We start from the raw sequence: 18,996 nt of genomic DNA, 5'->3' as shown, positions 1-18,996 counted from the left end.
CAAAACTGTCAGTGACACAGAAGTTAGTTATATATGATGCCGCTCACCTTCACTGACAAGAAGCATCCCTCAAGCTACAGCACTCTTAATATGATTCTCCAGTAATGACCTGAGGTAAACAAAAAATAGCTTCTATTCACAATACTTGCTTGTTTATTAAGACAACAGGATTGTACATTTTTTGAATTTGGCCAAAAGTGATTTTTTGTGATCTATGCATGTTATATACATGTTATGTGGGTGTAGTATTTCCAATTTTCTGACTTGAAAAGCCATTAATGTCAAAATTCACATCTTAATTTTAGGGCTGTCAAACGATTACATTTTTTAATTAGATTAATCACGATTAATCACCATTTGTAAATGCCCCAAAAATCCCCATTTTCTCTGTATATTATTGTGGGAACGGAAAGATAAATGACAGAAGGCGGATATATACGTTTAACTTTTGATTTTTTATTGATGACAAGTCCAAATGATAGTTATTAAGATAGAAAAATTAAATAAAATCAAACTAAAACATACCACACCATAATAAAATCTGTCTGTCTCTTTGCTATGCCTCTGAGCAAACATAGGATGATGTTATTTAGAATTTTATTTTATCAAACTCAAAGATGACCTTTATCCTTAACAATTGGGGCATCTTAGCCTTTGCTCTCTTTTTTCTTTTTAGCAAATATAGGATGGTTGAATAAAACCTTTTTCTTTTCTTTTTTAAATCAAACAAACAACCAAACCTTTACACAATTAAATGGGAATGTGAAATCTGAATCTGAGCCCTACCGTAAAAGCAGTGTTGTGCCAGTTCACACTTCACACAAGAACGAGTTCCAAGTTCAGTTCATGCAGATGAAAATGAACTAGGTCATGTTCATAGTTCATTTTTTATTGGGATGATTTAGGTGACAAACGTACGGTCATGTGTTTGGTTATGAATCGATGGTGTCGGATCATGTCTGCGTGTCGCTCCGCTCATTTTAACACTGATCTTGACTGTGAGCGTCACGTCTTGTGTTGTACTGAGCACAACATGGGTTAGGGGTTAGGGTCATGATGTTTAAATGCAGCCTCATAAACTCTGGAGTGAATCAAACAAACACTAACTTACTTCATGTGCTGATCAGGTCCTGATAACTAGTGATGAGTGTTTATTAGTTACAGTGAGAGCAGAGTGGAGGAGGACACAGAAACTCCAGCTCAGTACAAACCAACTGCAGCTTCTGCTCTGATCATGACGCAGCTGATCACTGAGCAGCTGAGACCAGAGAAACTCTGTATTTAACTGTTCTACTACAAAGTCACTGACCGGCTGCTTCATGTGAACGAACTCTGATCTCACTGCGTGTGTCGCTCTGAGCGAGTGAGTTGGGGGGGGGGTATGGGTACATGGAGTGGTCATTCTGCGCATGTGCTAAAAAAATGAACGCGTTAATTCCACAAATTAGTCAACCCGCGTTAACTAGTTAATTTTGACAGCCCTACTTAATTTCTTGATTGTGATTGCTTATTAAAAGTTGCATGCTGCTGTTAGAAACCAGTTTACCATTGTAGTAAACAATGAGCGGCTGATACTTACGTCTGGTCTCCTTCCAGTGACTTCTGGATCTCCTGAAGTACTTCTGTGAGAAACCACAACATTACTGTAAATAACCAGTGGACTTAACACTCATACTTGTGGTAATGCCATAGTTCAGTCACATTAGGATGCAGCTTACAGGTATTGAAGGAAGCTGTACAAATCATGCAATGGGATGATGATTAGTAAACAAAGCTGTGTTAAACTTCACAATGCCCAATGGCTGTTGTGGGTTTGTCTTATGTCAATGGGAGCAGAAACCTGACATACCTGTTAAGAGAGGCGGCAATGCAATTACAATCGAAGCCAGGCTGAACGGAATTTAACGGAATCAAATAAGCCATTTCGGATATGACCTGCGGATAAAGTCCGGAGAATTGGGTCTGGACATTACCCGCGGTTTTTTTATTCATGTACAACGCAGCGGGTGGTTCTCTGCACAAACGCGTTCACAACAGCAACAAATCCTCTGCATTATGGTGAGAGGTGGTGCAGCTGGGTGCAGCCGGCAGAGGCTGATCACGTGATTTTCTTGACAACACACAGACAACCCTCTAGACATCTTCACTGGTGTCTTCTTCATGTGTGACACTGCTTTTTCACCAGAAGATATGTGTTTTCTTTTTTTCATTTTTGCGTCTATTGTGTGTTAGAAGCGTGTTAATTCACCGTCAACGGTGAATCCAGCAGGGATAGGTATTCTCACATCCGACTTTCTATGGACTTTATGCTAGGGGGCCAGACGGAGAAAGTCTGCAGACAATCCGAAGGCTCTCACTCGGACATTTGTGTACACACATACACTTCCTCGGGAGAAAGTGCAGAGAGTCTCTGGAGTTCAGCAGATTTAGAGTAACAGAGGGGCCTGCTGTGTATTTCTATTTCATAGATTAAATATGTTCTCTTCTCTGTCTCTAGAGTACTCACTCTCGTCATTCAGCAAAGCATGCTCCATAACACGTCTAGCAGCACTTTCTGGAACACACAAGCAGCAGGCAAAGGACACATTAATGCAGCCACAAACAAGATGTTTGTGTGTGTAACAACCGATGGACAGTACATAAGCATATATTCTAATAATATCAAACTACATCTGAACATGTAGTGTTCTCTTCAATAGCACATGCATGTTTAAGTATGATGCTTAATTTCAGGCCTCTGAATAACATTTTACCTGCATCCTCAGAGTCTTGTCTGGCATTTCTAGAAGGAAAGAGGAGACAAAAACTCATAAATGCAAAAAATGATTTTCCACAATAAAACAAATAAACTCAGAGGGTTTATACCCATGACTAGATGAAACGGGCGGTGGCCTGTGTTGCCTGGTGGTGCCTGAATAAAGAGGAACCTCTACAAGACAGCGAGGCTCAACCTGGTAGCGGGTGGACAGCGAGAACCGTTCGAACTCAGATGGAGAGATCAGATAGAAGCCTGAAGAGACACAACAGTAGGAAGTTTTTGAGACGTGCAATCAAAACAGAATCAACATTTGTCTATTGAGAATACTGACATTTTAATGTGAAGTAATTTTATTGCCATTTTTGGAATGCTCAAGAACCAGCTGTTCTTTTTGAGTAAACACATTTACAGATCACTAGCACAATTATTGTGGTGTATGAATTTGAATATAAAAATATGACAATCTTCTGTATCCTGATTTTTAAGACACGTTTGCAACAGGTAGACAAAACAATTAGAGTTTCCAATCAGTAGTGCCAGAAAGAGCAGTGGTAATGATACTGTGATTTGTCGCCCCTACTGTCCCTCTCAGCTACTGATATCAAGACCTTCATCACGGTTAAACAGAAGTGTATCTGAAACATTTCCATCAGCCTTTCCAAATATTAATTTTGACCTGCAGCGGCTCAAAATAAGTCTGAGGCCTTTGAGCTGAGAAAATGGAAATGTTTCCACTCTGTTGTCTTAAGCCTGGGCCACACTGCCCACATGAGCAGCATGTGACAGCTGCACCACAGATCTGCTGCATGTCACGGCCATTTGATGTTCACACAGGCAGCGTTTAGTGAAGCTGCTATGTGAGGTTCCCGGTATGAATACTGTATTTCCTCGAATAAAATTGCAGCTATATACTCAACTAAATGAGCCGCACATCTTCCGGTCTTCCAATAAATATCAAAACCTTGTTAAAACAAATGACTGGATTCAGTCAACAGAAACGCATGAGTGCTTTTCCTTTAAAACAGGTACAGGAAGGGTTGCAATATTTTTGTTTGTGACATATTCAACATTTAAACACAGAAACTGTGTTTTGCTGTGAACCGCATGCAGAACACAGAAGACAGGCGCAACCTCGACTAGAACAGCTGTGCTGCTCATACAGGCAGTATGCATGTTCTAATCTCCTAACATGGGTGCCAGAAATAATAGCAAGATGTTCCACGCCGCTCAAATAGCCAGTGTGGTAGCTTCAGTATTTTTATTAATTGGCTTATCTAACTAATTCTTCAGGCATCAAAACATAACTGAGCCTTTGTCAAAGCTGCTCAGGTGTTTTACCATTTCTCCAGCATAGGACATGTTGAATACAAGAACCAGCACTTGCCGTGTAATACAAGGCAACTGTTGCAAGATAACCAATTTTATTCTCTTAATCTGTAAGTAATCATAATGTTGTGGATCATTTATGTATTTCATGAAGGCAGCATTATACATTTTTGATGTTGTCGGGAATAACATTTTTTGTGTTTTTTAACTGGTCTCCAAGGTCCAAACTTCCAAAATTCAATTAACTAACAAATTAAAGAAAAACTAAGTTGTCTATATACAAAAGTTCACTTTGAAAAACTAATGGAGTTCCTGAATAACAGCTCCTTTTAAACCAATCGCCCCTCCCACCAGGTTAAATATTTTTATAAGAAAACAAATAGTTTTTATTCCCCAATACCAGGTCTTCATCAACAGAAAAATAAACAGGAAATAATTACACTTACATTCATGTCTTTCCCTCAAGTGAAACAGGCAATTTATGGAATCAATTTTGTTACAACAGCAACAAATCCTCTGCATTATTTATGTGAGGGCAGGTGCAGCAGGCAGAGGCATGAAGTAACATATTCATTCCGCTGCAGGGATCACGTGAAATTATCTACAACACATCGACACCTGCGTCGGCTCTTATCACCACAAACTTTCTTGACATCTTTACTGTTTCTTTCTATGTATGTAGCGCTGCTTTTTCACCAAGAGATTTTTATATTCTTTGTGGGGTTTTTTTATTTAGCATTTGTCACGATCAACCATCAACCCCTCACCCGCTCGCTGAGAATCCAGCTGATGACTCCCTGCTGTTTTCTCACATCGACTTCTGCAAGAAAGTCCGCAGAAACTGCAGAGGCTCTCACTCTCACATTTGCGTTCACACATAAACCTCCTCCAGAGAAAATGTGGAGAATCTCCAAAGTCCAGTGCATGTCTGAAAGCAGCTCATAAGAGAGACACCGTCAACTTGGGTCATCTCTTCTTCAGGTGAGATTTTAGTCAAAAAACTATATATAGTAATCTTTCTGTTATAATATCTGTCAAAAGTAGCACGCTAGCTGACTTTAGCCTTAGAATCGTATCCGTTGCTTGGCAGTAGCATCAGCTGCTCCAGTCTCTCTGTCCTCCTCCTCGTTACTGCTGGAGTAACTACAGCTATCGCGACACTCACGAGTTCTCGTGAGAAGAGATCAGCAATTAACTGCTGCAGTAACTGCTGCTCACGAGTTCTTGCGAAAACTAGCGATAGCTGCAGTTACTGGAGCATTAACTAGGAGGAGGACAACAGTGGACATTTAGGCTAACATGGTGTAAATGAAGCCGTTTCGAGTTAAATGTAAATGTCGAGCCTTGCGGACAATTGGATGACACCACAGGAGCAGTATGGAGGCATTCTATTTCTGCTGTTTTTTAACATTTGAAGAAGTGGTCGCCATTTACTTGAATTGTATTGGATTTGGCTGCAACGTTGTTTACCCCTGAAACTCCAAGAGTGTTTTGTGGACTCAAACACTTCACCCACCCCTCCATCGGCATAGTGGTGAGTAGATAACCAGTGATTGGGTGAACTATCCCTTTAAGAATGGCTCTGTAACCCCTCACAGTACTATCTGGGCTGAACTTTGATACAGACCTAGGTTCCAGAGAAGGATTTCTTCCGATTCTTAGGGGGGACAAATTAGGGTTAAATTGCCCCAAAATTAGGCTTGAATTTGCAATGATGAAGGCTGTGGGCAAAGAAATGTGTTATATCATAGAGAGTATAAGTACAAATATGTGAGTAGACATGTTTTTTACCCTGGCCATGCTTGGTAAAGACACAGGAAGCGATGCCGCTGACGTCCTCTCGACGGATACAGGGGTACTGAACCTGCAACTTGACTGCAGGCAGTGACACCACATGTATGTCCCCCTGATTGGTCAGAACCACAAGGCCACTCTCACCATAGTCCTCTGATCGACTGCTGCCGAACCAGGCAATGCCCACCCTCCGTACTCTGGAACCATCCATGGCCGTCAGCTTCAGCTTCATTTTAGCACTCACCTTAGGGAGGGTGAAGACCTGATAACATAGGAACAGAGTCAGCTGAATAACTACCAGTGTGAGACAATCAAGCAGTATCAGACTTCTTAACAAAGGGACAGGGTAAATAAATAAGGGTGAGAACTTACTACAAACCTGTCTGGGGGAAGAACTTAGGACAACGTTGTCTTAAGTCTTAACATTGTCTGCATGTCGTGCAGCAGAAAAAAACTGTGAGACCTCGAATTTCTAGAAGTTTAGCGCAGCTGAACCACAGCTGGTGTGGCCGCTCTAATCTGTTAACATGTGCACGGAAATGAAAAGCAAACCGTAACACAGCCGTTCTACTGCGGCCAAGGCGTTAGGATAACTGCGTCCTAGGTTCTCTTCTTCTAATCAAACCATCTGTCTTTTCTGCCCAAAATACGACCAGAGAAGACAGATGTTTTAAAGGGGAATCGTGTACAAAGAAAGTGAAAGAAACCTGGAACCTCACTTAACAGAGTGGGTGACAAATCCTGCTCCTCACATACACTTAACAATCAAGCACAATCATATATCAAAGAGCTCATTGCAATTGTCCCAATAGATCACTTCCCTCCCAAAATACAGGCTCAATTGAGGTGAGTGGAGAAAAATTGTGAAGAGAGGAGAGAAGAAAGACAAGGGAGGGCAGGAACAGTTGTGTTACCAAGTTTGGTTCTGCTGGAGGTTTCTTCCAGTTCATGAGGGAGTTTTTTCTCTCCACCGTTACCCAAGTGCTTGCTCATTGTGGGAACTCTTGAGATTCTCTATAATTTATAAGGTCTCAACCATACTATATAAAGTGCATTGAAATAATGTATGTTATGATTTGGCACAATACAAAACCAATTGAATTGGTCGATGGCACTTATTATTAGCCACCTACAATACTGTCTGAAGTACTCTCTCCTGACAACTCAATTCCCATTAAATGGATGTACTATTTACAGGTATCAATAGCCATTCATACCTTGACAGAGGGGTTTCCATTGTACACATGTACCACTCCTGAACATATTCAAAGCCTCATACATCTTATTCACCTGTGCCATAAACTTTCATTCTTGTCCCAAAACATTAAAAACACATTAAAGGTTTTTTCTGCTTACTAAAATGGTTTCTTGCTGGGAGTGGGTGGTGGTAATGGTCAGTTGCCAAGAGTTTCAGTCATTGCTGTGATTATAAGACAGGAGGTCATACTCCTCTGAGCAGCACTACTTCTTCAGGGCAGACGGAATGCTACAGTGACTGGCGATAGGAAAGGTTTGAAACGGACTGATCGGGCTAGGGCAAACTGGTTTGCAGGTTAACTATACTAAAAGCAAAGAATTGATAAAAAATAGAAAAGCATGGCTCAGAGGTGGAAAACAATGCAGATGTTAACTCTTACATTTAATGAGTTTTCCATCCCTGAAAACAGCTCTTGGTGAGTAAAGGAATTCATTTTGATGCTGAACTTGAACAGTTTATGGTAGATAGGTTAAAGTTAAGAGCTTCAAAAGTACTGTTGGCTATGTAGCAATAAGTTTCAAATGGTTGCTTTAATTATCCACACTATTAAACTTGGTCAGCTAGAGTGGAAAGAGAGTTGTTATTATCACTGTCAGTGTGCTGTCTCTGGGAACATGACATGCCCTCTCTGCATGTGAGTTTTTAGGCAGCAACTGTAGAAACAGTTTGCCGTCTTGCTGTTTGCACCGTGTCGTGAAATCAGTTTAGCCACCGAGACCCAAAAATACAAGTTGACAGTGAATTTATTTGGATTGTTGCATAATTTGAAATGCTATGACAAGTGAAATTATCTTCCTTCTTAGCTAAGCTTTAAACCTACAGCCTTCTCTTCCATCACTTCCATCCGCTTCTAAATCATATATGACACTCTATAGTGCCACTTGAAAATGGAAGTCCATGACTTTGGAGGCCAGAGCTTCTGAGGGTGCACTAAAGGGATCTATTGAATTCAAATATTTACTCCAGAATCGCTTACTCCACTTTTAACTTCATATCACAAGTGTCTGTGAGGTTTAATGGTGTGTAAATAATATGTGTGTGTGTGTCCCTTACCTTAAATTGTTCCTCAGATATGACCAGGAGATGGTGTGATCCATGCATGTCGGGTGATCGAGCCAGGTCGTGGGCCACCTCTAAGGCCTCAGGGAGAGGAGCACCATGCCCATCCAACACTGCTATACCAACAACAGGTGCCCGGTGCATCAGTTGGATCTCCTTAGCTGGATTCAAGTATGCAATGACAGATAAGAAAGGGCATTACAAAAACAGGACAGAAATGAGAAAACAGTGCACCCTGAAAAACACAAACTTCCAGAACTGTTCATTACCTGGCTGTGCTGTGATAGGCTCATCTGCTCTGTGCTCTATAGGAGGAAGGCGGAGCATGTATGCAAACACACAGCCACCATTTGTCCCTGCCCATAGGGAGGGTGTGTTATGTGAACCTATGAAGAAATGAGGTAAAGAACTTAGGTTATAGTGAATAAATATAATTTTTATAGACTACATTCAGTTTTTGAAGGTATAACTCACTGTCTGAAAGATAGGTATCAGCAAAGTAGAGCGTTCGCACAAGACCCGTGAAAGAGTCATCTGAGGAGCGAGCCTCTATCTTCCTCTGAACAGGAGCCAGCTCCATTTCTGCCAGCTCGGCCTCCAGACGAGCATTGGCATCCTGAAGCTGCTCAGAGAGACGAGAGAGATACATGTTTCAGAGAAATATAAATGAAATGGGATGCCAACAGGGTGTGGGCGTCACTCTATTGTAAAATATGTTAAAGGGGACATATTATGAAAATTCCACTTTTTTAGTGCTTCTACACGTTAATTTGGGTATCTGGCATGTCTACCAACCCCAAAACTCTGGAAAAAACCACTCGCGCGTTTTGTTATGGTTCCTCTACGTCAGAAACGTCATGATTGAGTGACTGCGAATGAGCTTCCTATGTACTCTCTCGTCACAATACAGTGGGAGTCTCCCTACATGGCCTTGGCCCAAAAAAAAGGGTGCTGTTTTAAATGACCCTTGTGGTATTTTGACCAAAGTATGTTACAGACATTTCATTAAGACCCCAAGGAACCATATCAACTTGTGGTAAAATGGGCATACGATGTCCCCTTTAAGTAGCTCACCCTCTGTTGCCTCAGATTTCGTCACCTCAAGTTCCAAGGAATTGTAGTGCAACAGACAGCTATAGACCTACCTTTGCAGCATTGTTGACATGATGTTTCCTTAGTGAAACTCTGCTCCGTCTGATTCTCCTGAAGGACTGTCTGAGGGATTTCTTTATGCTCTTCACCCTGGACAGAGGACCCTCCATTGCAAGCTGGTCCATAGGGTTTAGGGTGCACCTACAGAGCAGAGGAAAGGACAGCATATACTTAGTATATAAAACAGTATCTATAAGAGTTATACATGCTTTTGGGGTTGTGGAGTCAGTTAAACAACTTTGTGGGTGGGCACGGCTGTTTTAAAATAGGGGCACGAACCACGAGAAAACTACAATTAATGTGGTGTTGAGGGGAAATGCAGATGTGAATCAGTTAGTGTGTTCCATGTCCTCTGTTTCAGGAAAGCTTAAATATGCATGACTTGTTTCACGTGCAGTTAGCCACTTACAAAAGCACCTAATGTAACATCTAAGAGAGCATTGTGTCCAACAGGAGATTATCCTATATGGCTACATTGTTTAAATTTGTTGTTTTGGAAAGTGTAACCATTTGGAACTGTTCTACCTTTTTCCCCCTTAAGCCAAGGCCTGCACTTTGAAGCAGGATATCTGGTAATCAAGGTAACCTCAGGCTTAACGTGTTACAAAGCCTGTTTACCAGGGTAAATCACCATGGTAACTTGAGCTGAATGACTAACAACTTCGACTACAACTACCACTACTACTAACTATTCTGCTTTTCAGATGAAACAGTCCGACATTACTTCTAGCTTCTGTTCATAAAAGTTTTTCATACTACTCAGTAATAAACTTAAAGTGCCTGTGCTTATCTACATATATCTATAGGATGACTTTAAATATTAAATGTAATTTTGAATGTTTCCTATCAATTCTAGTTAGACCAGGGAGGCCAAACCAGCTCACAAGGGACACACAGAAACATCTACGGAGTTAAACTAGTAACAAAGGCAGGTGAAGTAGAGTAAAGAATCAATTTGCTCAAAACCTGTTTGTAGATGGGTGCTGAATAAAGTTTCTGACAAGGGCAAACTTAGTAAATTTGTAAGTACAAACACAGCTTTAATTTCTTTGTGTCTTCTAACCTGATGAGGACGTTGCTCTTCTGTTGGTAATCATACAGGCCAAAACCATGGCTTGTGCCAAAAGCTACCAGCTTCCACTCTGTGTGCAGGGACAGGGCTGTGACCACAGCAGGAGGCTGGCACTGGACCAGAGCAAAGGGCTGGAAGCCTGGCGGGAACAGTACTGGGTCTTCTCGCACATCCAGTCGAGTGTGACCCTTATCAACAATAGAACCACCAATCATACAGCATTAGTCATGAGGCTAGAATTGGATGGTTACGTATATAACAATGACACAAGGGATGCAACAGGGGAGTAATTTAACAGTACTGTAAGATATTGCAGCTTTCAGGAAATAAGTGTTATAATTGCTAACAGATGAGTAATGCTTTTTGTTTTTGCAGTTGCCAACACAAAACTCGTTACCTTCCAGCGGAAGCCCTCTTGGCCCTGCAATAAGTCCATAACTTTTGCCTCTACAATCTGCTCCGCTGCCTCGTCATTCAGTTCCAGCACCAGGATCTGCAAAGGCAAACCCAGGACAAAGTAGATTACAAGTAAATAAGAAGAACAAAAACTTTGTGAAAACTGGTTTGAAAGTAGGCGTGGGTTGTAGCGCTTAGATTCTGAAAGTATTTTAAATATTGGACAGTCACAATGCTCCACTGTCGCAAATCATAATATCACAAAACATGATTAGAAAAAGTGAATGAAAGTCCACCTCTTCAGTGTTTATGTTAATACCCGGTAAACCTCCAATGGAAGATGCTCAGGAGGCAACATGACGACGACTCTGCTCCCTTTTCACCACCAACAGTTCAGTACAACACCAGCATTACTGCTGATGCCTCACTGACCTACCTGTACATCTCCCACTCCATCTTCCCCTCACTTCTGAACTAGACAATGAGATACCCCTTCACTTGGGGCAGCAACTCACACCCAATCTGGCAGTCCACTGTTCAAATCAATATTAATTACATCTGCCAGGAAACTAAAAGTAGTGAGGCATATGGTCTTGTTTCATATTCTTGCTCCATGAGTTATTCCCTATTCCGCATAACTGATTGTAAAAAATGGACTACACGTCACCACTTCCTCCCATTGTACAGAAATTAAGCTAAAATATCAAGGATATGGTGCCGCCATCTTGCCCTTTTGACATCATTTGGAACTGCAGTCTTGATAGGAGTGATTGTGGTGTGCAGCCATGGTATCTGGGTCTTGCTGATACACTCATTCAACCAATAAATAGTCAGTCTCAGCCGTCAAACATAATGTTTCACCCCATTTTATAGTATCAAGCAAACTTACCAGAATAATAAATTCTTGAATCAGTGTAATAACAACTACTTGAAATAATAGAAACCATTTTTGAGAAAACAATTTTGGGTTTTTCCTTGTACTTGGTCCATGTCCCATCCAATAACATGGAGCAGGCAGAGTTTATGACCTATACTGCAGCCGGTCAGGGGGTGATCAAGATGATTTGGCTTCACTTTTGGGAGCATCTTCATAAACTTTCAGTGGCATTTTGAAATTGTGAGAAGACTTCTGGAGAGGCACAGTTTGAAAATTAAAATTAAAGCTGCAAGCAGCACTGAATGGGCCCTTGCACCCCAGCGCATGTCGGGAGTATAGGCAGGACATGCTGTTGCTTCCATCTAACATTGCGAAAAGAGCATCCAATTTGACTGTCGGGGTTGACACCACAGTTTGAAGATGTGGAAACCAGTTACTTCAATTATATTGGGTTTGGCTGCAACCCCTGAAACTCCAGAAGTGTTTTGTGGACTCAAACACTTCACCCACCCATCCATTGGCATAGTGGTGAGTAGATAATGAGCAAATTAAAATTTTTCTGTGAACTATCCCTTTAAGGATGATATCTGCCAGCTTTCTGATGAACTCAAGAAGGCTCTCTTTTGACCAGCTACATTGATGTGGCTATTTGTCAGACCTTCATTAATGCAGCCATCCAGGAAACAGTTTTGTGGGACCTCTGATCTCCTCCTGCTCTACACTTTACCATCAGACGTCCTGGACAGAAGTTGTGCTATGTGGCTGTAAGAGAGACAAAGACAGGGCTGCCTGACCCCCTAACATAAGCCTCTCCAACCGGTACGCAGCCCTATCCGACAACACTCCGGTACACCCAGTTTATGCTGGTGCTCCTGTGGCTACAACTGCTCAAGATCTAGACTCTTCTCCAAGGACGTTGACCTACTGCGTCCTCCCCGCCATTTGTGGTTAGTTACTGTGGGATATGTTCAGCGACCTTCATCCCGGGAACTGACAGAAGAAGCTGTGCTCAGACTTCCCTGCCCTTTACTTGCAGGGAGTCGTCCTCTTTGGTTTGGTGGCGCTGTTTCGCTGCAGTGCTCGCCGGCTAAGTCACACCATCTTCAGGTTACGGCGTCAGCACACAATGTGGAGAATAAATGTGCACTCTCCAGCTCCGAGAACCCACTTCCGGCGGCTGCTTGTCCTCTCTCCTCCCCAACTAGACACATTTTTGGGGACTCCATATTGTGTCACATGTTGTTAAATATGCAATTGAGTTCCATGTTGTGAAGTGTAGGTTGTTTTTTTTTATTAATTAAAAAGGTCAGGATTGTTCAAGATTGGAGTGTGTTTGGTAGGTGAAGTTGTGGCGTTGGTTATTTGGTGTAATTTCCACCAGGCTGTCAGCGTTGTAGATATGGTAGGGGTTTTGAAAGACGGATGTTTAATGATGGCACGGCAAACGAATGGTAAGTCTCAGATATGGATGTCTTTGCAAAGTGTTGTTCTATGTCTATCCCGAAGCTGTCAAAATGTTTCGGGTCAGTCCATTTGTGGATGTATTGAGTGGATGGGCAATGAAGTAATGAAGAAAGTTTGGTGAATCGACAATTCCTTGGGTTTTGGGTTAAGTTTGATTCTCTGCTTCTTGTTTTTCCAGTAGAATTTTGTGATGGCAGAGTCTATGGATTTAAGTGAGGTGAGAGGGGGTTTGATATGAACCATTGAGAACAGGTAGTTTATCATGGGTAGTATGGTCATTCTTAATGTGGCATATCTTCCTGTGAGAGAGATCGGTAAATTCACCCATCTTTGAAGGTTGTCCTCTAGTGTTTTGAGAAGTAGGTTGAAGTTACCTTGTCAAATGCGTTTTCGGAATCTACTGAAAGTATGGCTCTCGGTGAATTTGCACTGGATGTATAATGGATTAAGTTGAATAATCTGCTTAGGTTGTTAGATGAGTGTCTACCTTTAATGAAGCCTGAGTGAATGATAGATGGGATTGCTCTTTCTGTTTTTTTCTTTGTCATTTGATTAAGTTGGCTAGGTATTTTCCTGATTTGTTATTGTATTCAAAATTTTAATGTCTGAGTGTTTGTATCATGAATTGAGTTCTCCAATTTATACATTCATTTAGTCGTAGATTGTATTTCCGTAAATCATGTTGGTTTTGTGCTGAGGGGTTTTGTGTGTTGATGTTGTCAGATTTTGTTCCAAATACGTTTCTTGCTCCTTATCTTTCGTTTTCTTGTGTGTGGAGTATGATGGTGATTCTCTCTGGTGAATCATTTATTTCGAGGAAAGAAGCCCACGCTCTTTTAATGAAACTGTCAAGGTCTTGGTCTTTAAGTAAGGATGTATTAAATAGCCATCTGTTGGGTGGTTTGTGGGAATGGTTAATATTCCAGGTGTGGGAGACAGGAGATATCTAAGATGATAAATTGTCCTTCCAGGTCTGTTACAGTTTTAATATGGATAAATGAGATATTTTTGTCTATTAAAATTGCAACCTCTCTTTGCCTAGAAATGGTGCAGAGAATATGTGGTTAAATTGTGGTTGTCTTAACTGTTTTGAATTAACGCACTATGTCAAATATAAAACCCATAGCAAGGGCCATATCCTTGATTTGGTCTGCTGTTCCGGCATCACACCGTATAACATCAACTCTGCCGAACAAACCATAAAGCCGTGCTATTCAACACCAACCTGCTGCTAAGTAAATAAAAGGTACACCGTATCATATCATACCGCAACATCAGAAATGTCAACCCTGACGTACCCAGTCCCTGCCATCACTTCCTCACTCCTGTATCTCTTGGACTTTTACAATGTCAGTGTATCCACAGAAATCTCTGAAAACACAAGTTGTCTCTTTTGCCCAAACTGCTCCCTGGTACACTTCTGAACTACGTCAGCTCAAGATGTTGGGCAGGTGCCCTGAGAGGTTCTTTACTGGTCTACCGACGTTGCTAGTTGTGCTGTAATGATGTATGTGCACTAGAGCTCAGTGTCCAGGAGGAGCTTTTATTTGTCATTGTCTGCAAGTGTGCACCACAGCAGATGAAATAGTCAAGGTTTGAGTGATATAATTCTTATAATTATAGTGATTGGGTCTGCTGTTGTTGAATATGCACTGATGGTGCAAGGGCAATGACTGTTCGCACAGCGATCTGATGAAACAGGTTCAAACAGTTGGCCCTGAGTCTGTTTGGAACCACTGTATCATCCATCATCAGGCCTTGGTGACCAAGAAGATCCCCTAAGAGCGGCACACATGAGGCAGGAAAAATTGTGGACCCAATTATATCACATGCTTTGAATGTCTGTTTCTTTTACATCCTCTGCAATGAGTTAGGGACACACTTCCAATAGCTGCTTCTGCACTTCAAGATCCAGTGGCAGTCCCGGGGCTAGTTCCTCACCTGCTTGTGTGATTTCAGTAGGGAAGTCCTCCTCATCAGATCTCCATTTGTGAAGCACATGGAGGACATGAACTGGGTTGCAATGTTGGTCTATCGTATCTTTAACTGAATAAACACACTTAAACTGAATAAACACACTGAGTGCCACGTCATTTTGGCACACAATCAAGTGCTGTGTTCAGGTAAATTTTTTCATCTCATGTTGAATGAGGCTCAGTGGTAATGTTCGCAGCCTTGGAAGACATTGTGGGGAGGGCAGGGAGAAATCTTTTCTCTATACCAGTGACGCCCCGTGATCTACTGACTATTCACAAGAAAGAGGTGATGTTATGATTATAATTATTCCCTTCCTTGTAGATATTAGTCAAGCCCCGACATTTATATTCGACTCGAAACAGGGTCATTTACAACATGTTTTTAGCCTAAATGTCCTCTGATATTGTCCTACGAGGTGCATTCATGGACCCTCGGACACACCATCGTGTATCTAAGTCCACTAGCTGAGCCACTTCCGGTGGACTTTTAGGCACACTGTGTAAATGACCGAGTCGAATATAAATGTTGGGGCTTGTGGACACTTGGATGACACCACACGAGCAGTATGGAGGAATGTTATTTTATTACATCTGAAGTCTCAGTCGCCACTTACTTTAATTGTATTGGATTCAGCTGCTAAAAAGTTTACTTCTGAGACTCCAAAAGTGTTTTGTGGACTCAAGCACTTCACCCAACCCTCCATCGGCATAGTGGTGAGTAGATAATGAGTGAATATTCATTTTCTAGTGAACTATCCCTTTAATGTGTAAAGTGATCACATGTCAGCTGGGTAGCGAGGAGGGAGGACATGCAGAAGGGTAATATGTCACGGTACAAGGTACCCGGGCCACCGCAGCAAAATGAACGTAGCGGAAACCCGACAGTTCCTGAATGCACACATTGGGGAAATTATAAACCAAATTAACAGTCGCTTAGAGGTTATAAATGTCAGTTTTGAAACATTTTCGCTTAATTGCCCAGCCCTAGTTGAGAGTGAGACAAGAGACAATGTATCCCACCAGAATCGTGTAGTTCTGGCCATGTGATTGACCTCTCATGCTTTTGTTATCAACCTGGGCCTGATGTTGGACACTGCAGGAAATTTCTGAATTATCAATTGAACTGCAGAAGAGGGACATACACATTATATCTAATGTTACAGGGAAGCAAGAGAGTTAGAGGCAAAGGCAAAACAGTCTGGCAGCAGAGCCAGAGGGCTGGGAAAATAAGGGGATGAGAGGCTCTCACAGAAGGACATTTTTCTTAATTTAGAAAGAAACGGATGTACTTGAATGTTGACAGATCTTAAAAGAGTCATCTCACCTGTCCAGCAGTGCCAGCCACAGTCAGATAACCACTGTATTTACAAAGATGGATCTTCTGAATGCCGAGCCTAGGGTCATCACTGTAGGGGTCAAAACACCCAACCTGGAAAACAAACAATAAAAAATGATTGAGCCGTAACTAAGCATTGAACTGTCATACAGTTGACAAAGACTGATAAAAACTAGAAATACCACACCAAGGTTGTATGCCTCCGACAGTGCCGTTTCAATCTACATACAATTTTTTTCAGATTCTTATAAATAACTTCCTCTTTCAGTCCAATTGACAACTTATCAAAAGTGCAAGAAATTCCGTCAAGGTGGTCTTCAGATATCACATTTAATAAAAAATGATATCACGTATCAAGCCACAGTGACCTTGACCAAAATCTTATCAGTTCATCCTTGAGTCCCAGTGAATGTTTGTACCAATTTGAACAAATTCCTTCAAGGCGTTCTGGAGATATCGTGTCCACAAGAATGGGACGAACAGAGGCATGGACGGTCTTAGGTTGTCGCCTGTGCGGAGGCATAAAAATAGAATGATCAACAGAGGCTATCTCCTTTTAGTCCCTATTCGAAGTCCAAGAACAGTGGATCCTAAATATCCCACAATGACAGAAAAGGTGTCAAGGTGCTGATATTAATTAGTGCATATTTTATGTGTTGTTATAAAAACTAATTAGGAATTAAAAAATTAAGAATTGAAATTCACTTTGTTACACACAAATCAGGAGAAAATTATTCAATAAGAGGATAACTACAAATGTATACTATTACAAAAATCAGGCACATTGTCTCAAAAAGATGCAGAAAAGTTAGTCCATGCCTTTGTTACCTCCAGACGTGACTATTTAAACTCCTTATTATAAGGCTGCACCATTTAGTCTTTAAAAACTCTGCAGCTTGTCCAAAATTCTTCAGAACGTTGTGAAGGTATTAATGTGAAACTATTTTATATTTATTTATTTTGTATTATGGTGCTAGCCATGCATTTACCTGACAGTTACTTTAATACTCACACAAAAAGAAAACATCCGACACAAAGGATGTATGCCTTGTAAACCAAATGGTTCATACAACCTTAAAATAAATTAGTGAACAAACCAAACATTTCCACTTTGTTTTTCAATTGTTTAGAAATGTATTAACACAAAAACCAAGACACTTTCAACTTTCCAAATAAAGCAATTTCCACTTAGGTGGTATTAAGAGTACATTTTTCAGTTAATAAACAAAACAAAACAGTCTTGAATTCATATCTCAGTCCTCAGTCTATAAATAACATAAAACGATCCGGTGGAACTTTTTTAGTTCATCAACAACACAAATAGTCACGTTTGAACCCCCATAGCACGTCAAATCAGAACCTCACCCGTAGCGGCCCCTGGTTGAATCCGACCCACGGCCCTGTGCTGCATGTCTTCCCCAACTCTCTGTCTTCCCCTTTTCACAGCTTGCTCACTATCCTCTCCACAAATAAAAAGGCCAAAAAATAAATAATAATACAAAATTTAAAAAATATCAGAGCCGTATCTCCCGTTTTGGAGAGGAGATAAAAGTACTCGTTAACCAGCGTTAACAGTCACGCGTCAGTCAAAAGTGAGCAGTAGGTTGAGTCCCAGCCAGCGAACTGCACATCACTCACATCCAGATTAATCCTTCTGGTTATCGTCCGTCACTAGCAGAGAATTGAGTTGAACGAGGAACGAAACAACCTCGACTTTCTCACTCTACTACTTGCAGACTATTTCACAGGCGCATCTCAGGTTCACCTGACTTAAAACTTTCTGGCTCAGGTGCCTAGGACCAGGTCTTAGTTATGCTACTATAGGCCTAGAATGTCGGGGGATGCATGAGATATGGTTTGTATTTCTGCCCCTTACTCTGAATTTTGTATCTGAATTCTCAGACTTTCTTAGTTAGTTCTAAACACAGATGAAGACATTATAGTGGGTCATTTCTACATTCACGTAGATTAGTTTATTCCATTGGTTTTAGTCGACGTGTATATAACCTACACGTTTTAATCACACTCTTGCTCTTATTCTGACATATGTAATGGAAATTGACAATTTAATATTTCCGCAAAAGCACCTTCAATCTGACCATTTTTAAATTACATTTGAAATTACAATTATCATTTCCATTATTACAAGAAAGCCCTCCAAAATGAAAGAAGCCGTTTTAGTTTACTATAGACCCAAATCAAACTTAATTTATTTCTAAAATCCTCAAAAAGCAGTTGTTAACTAGATGTGATTACTTGCATGAGAATGATTTGTTTGAAGATGTTCAGTCAGATATATAATTCATCAACAGCACAGAAAAACACTGTGCACAATTATTAGGCAAGTGAGTATTTTGACCATATCATCATTTTTATGCATATCTTCCAACTCCAAGCTGTATAAACTTGAATGCCCATTGGATTTAAGCATATCAGGTGATGTGTATTTGTGTAATGAGGGAGGGTGTGGCCTAAGGAGATCAACACCCTATATCAAGGTGTGCATAATTATTAGGCAGCTTCTTTTC

General features: G+C 41.0%; 1 protein-coding gene across 2 annotated transcripts in view; it reads right to left on the bottom strand.

The window, feature by feature from the left end:
• The window catches only part of llgl2 (LLGL scribble cell polarity complex component 2), a 60,143-nt gene that overhangs the window by 1,839 nt on the left and 39,308 nt on the right, over positions 1–18,996 (bottom strand). Inside the window, exons 14-26 of one of the 2 annotated variants that reach the window (XM_035145339.1) lie at positions 16,457–16,561; positions 10,817–10,912; positions 10,411–10,607; positions 9,341–9,488; positions 8,670–8,817; positions 8,465–8,581; positions 8,190–8,356; positions 5,876–6,140; positions 2,866–3,010; positions 2,754–2,782; positions 2,507–2,554; positions 1,580–1,622; positions 48–109 (exon numbers count right to left, since the gene is read on the bottom strand). In XM_035145339.1, coding sequence (XP_035001230.1) covers positions 70–109; positions 1,580–1,622; positions 2,507–2,554; positions 2,754–2,782; positions 2,866–3,010; positions 5,876–6,140; positions 8,190–8,356; positions 8,465–8,581; positions 8,670–8,817; positions 9,341–9,488; positions 10,411–10,607; positions 10,817–10,912; positions 16,457–16,561 — 1,548 coding nt within the window. In that variant the 3' untranslated portion in view covers positions 48–69. The remainder of the gene's footprint in view (positions 1–47; positions 110–1,579; positions 1,623–2,506; positions 2,555–2,753; positions 2,783–2,865; positions 3,011–5,875; positions 6,141–8,189; positions 8,357–8,464; positions 8,582–8,669; positions 8,818–9,340; positions 9,489–10,410; positions 10,608–10,816; positions 10,913–16,456; positions 16,562–18,996) is intronic. The other variant, XM_035145340.1, reaches the window with a different exon arrangement.

Source organism: Hippoglossus stenolepis, chromosome 21 (genome assembly GCF_022539355.2).
Source record: "Hippoglossus stenolepis isolate QCI-W04-F060 chromosome 21, HSTE1.2, whole genome shotgun sequence".
NCBI classification, from domain to species: Eukaryota; Metazoa; Chordata; class Actinopteri; order Pleuronectiformes; family Pleuronectidae; genus Hippoglossus; species Hippoglossus stenolepis.
This window is presented reverse-complemented; position numbering and strand designations above follow the sequence as displayed.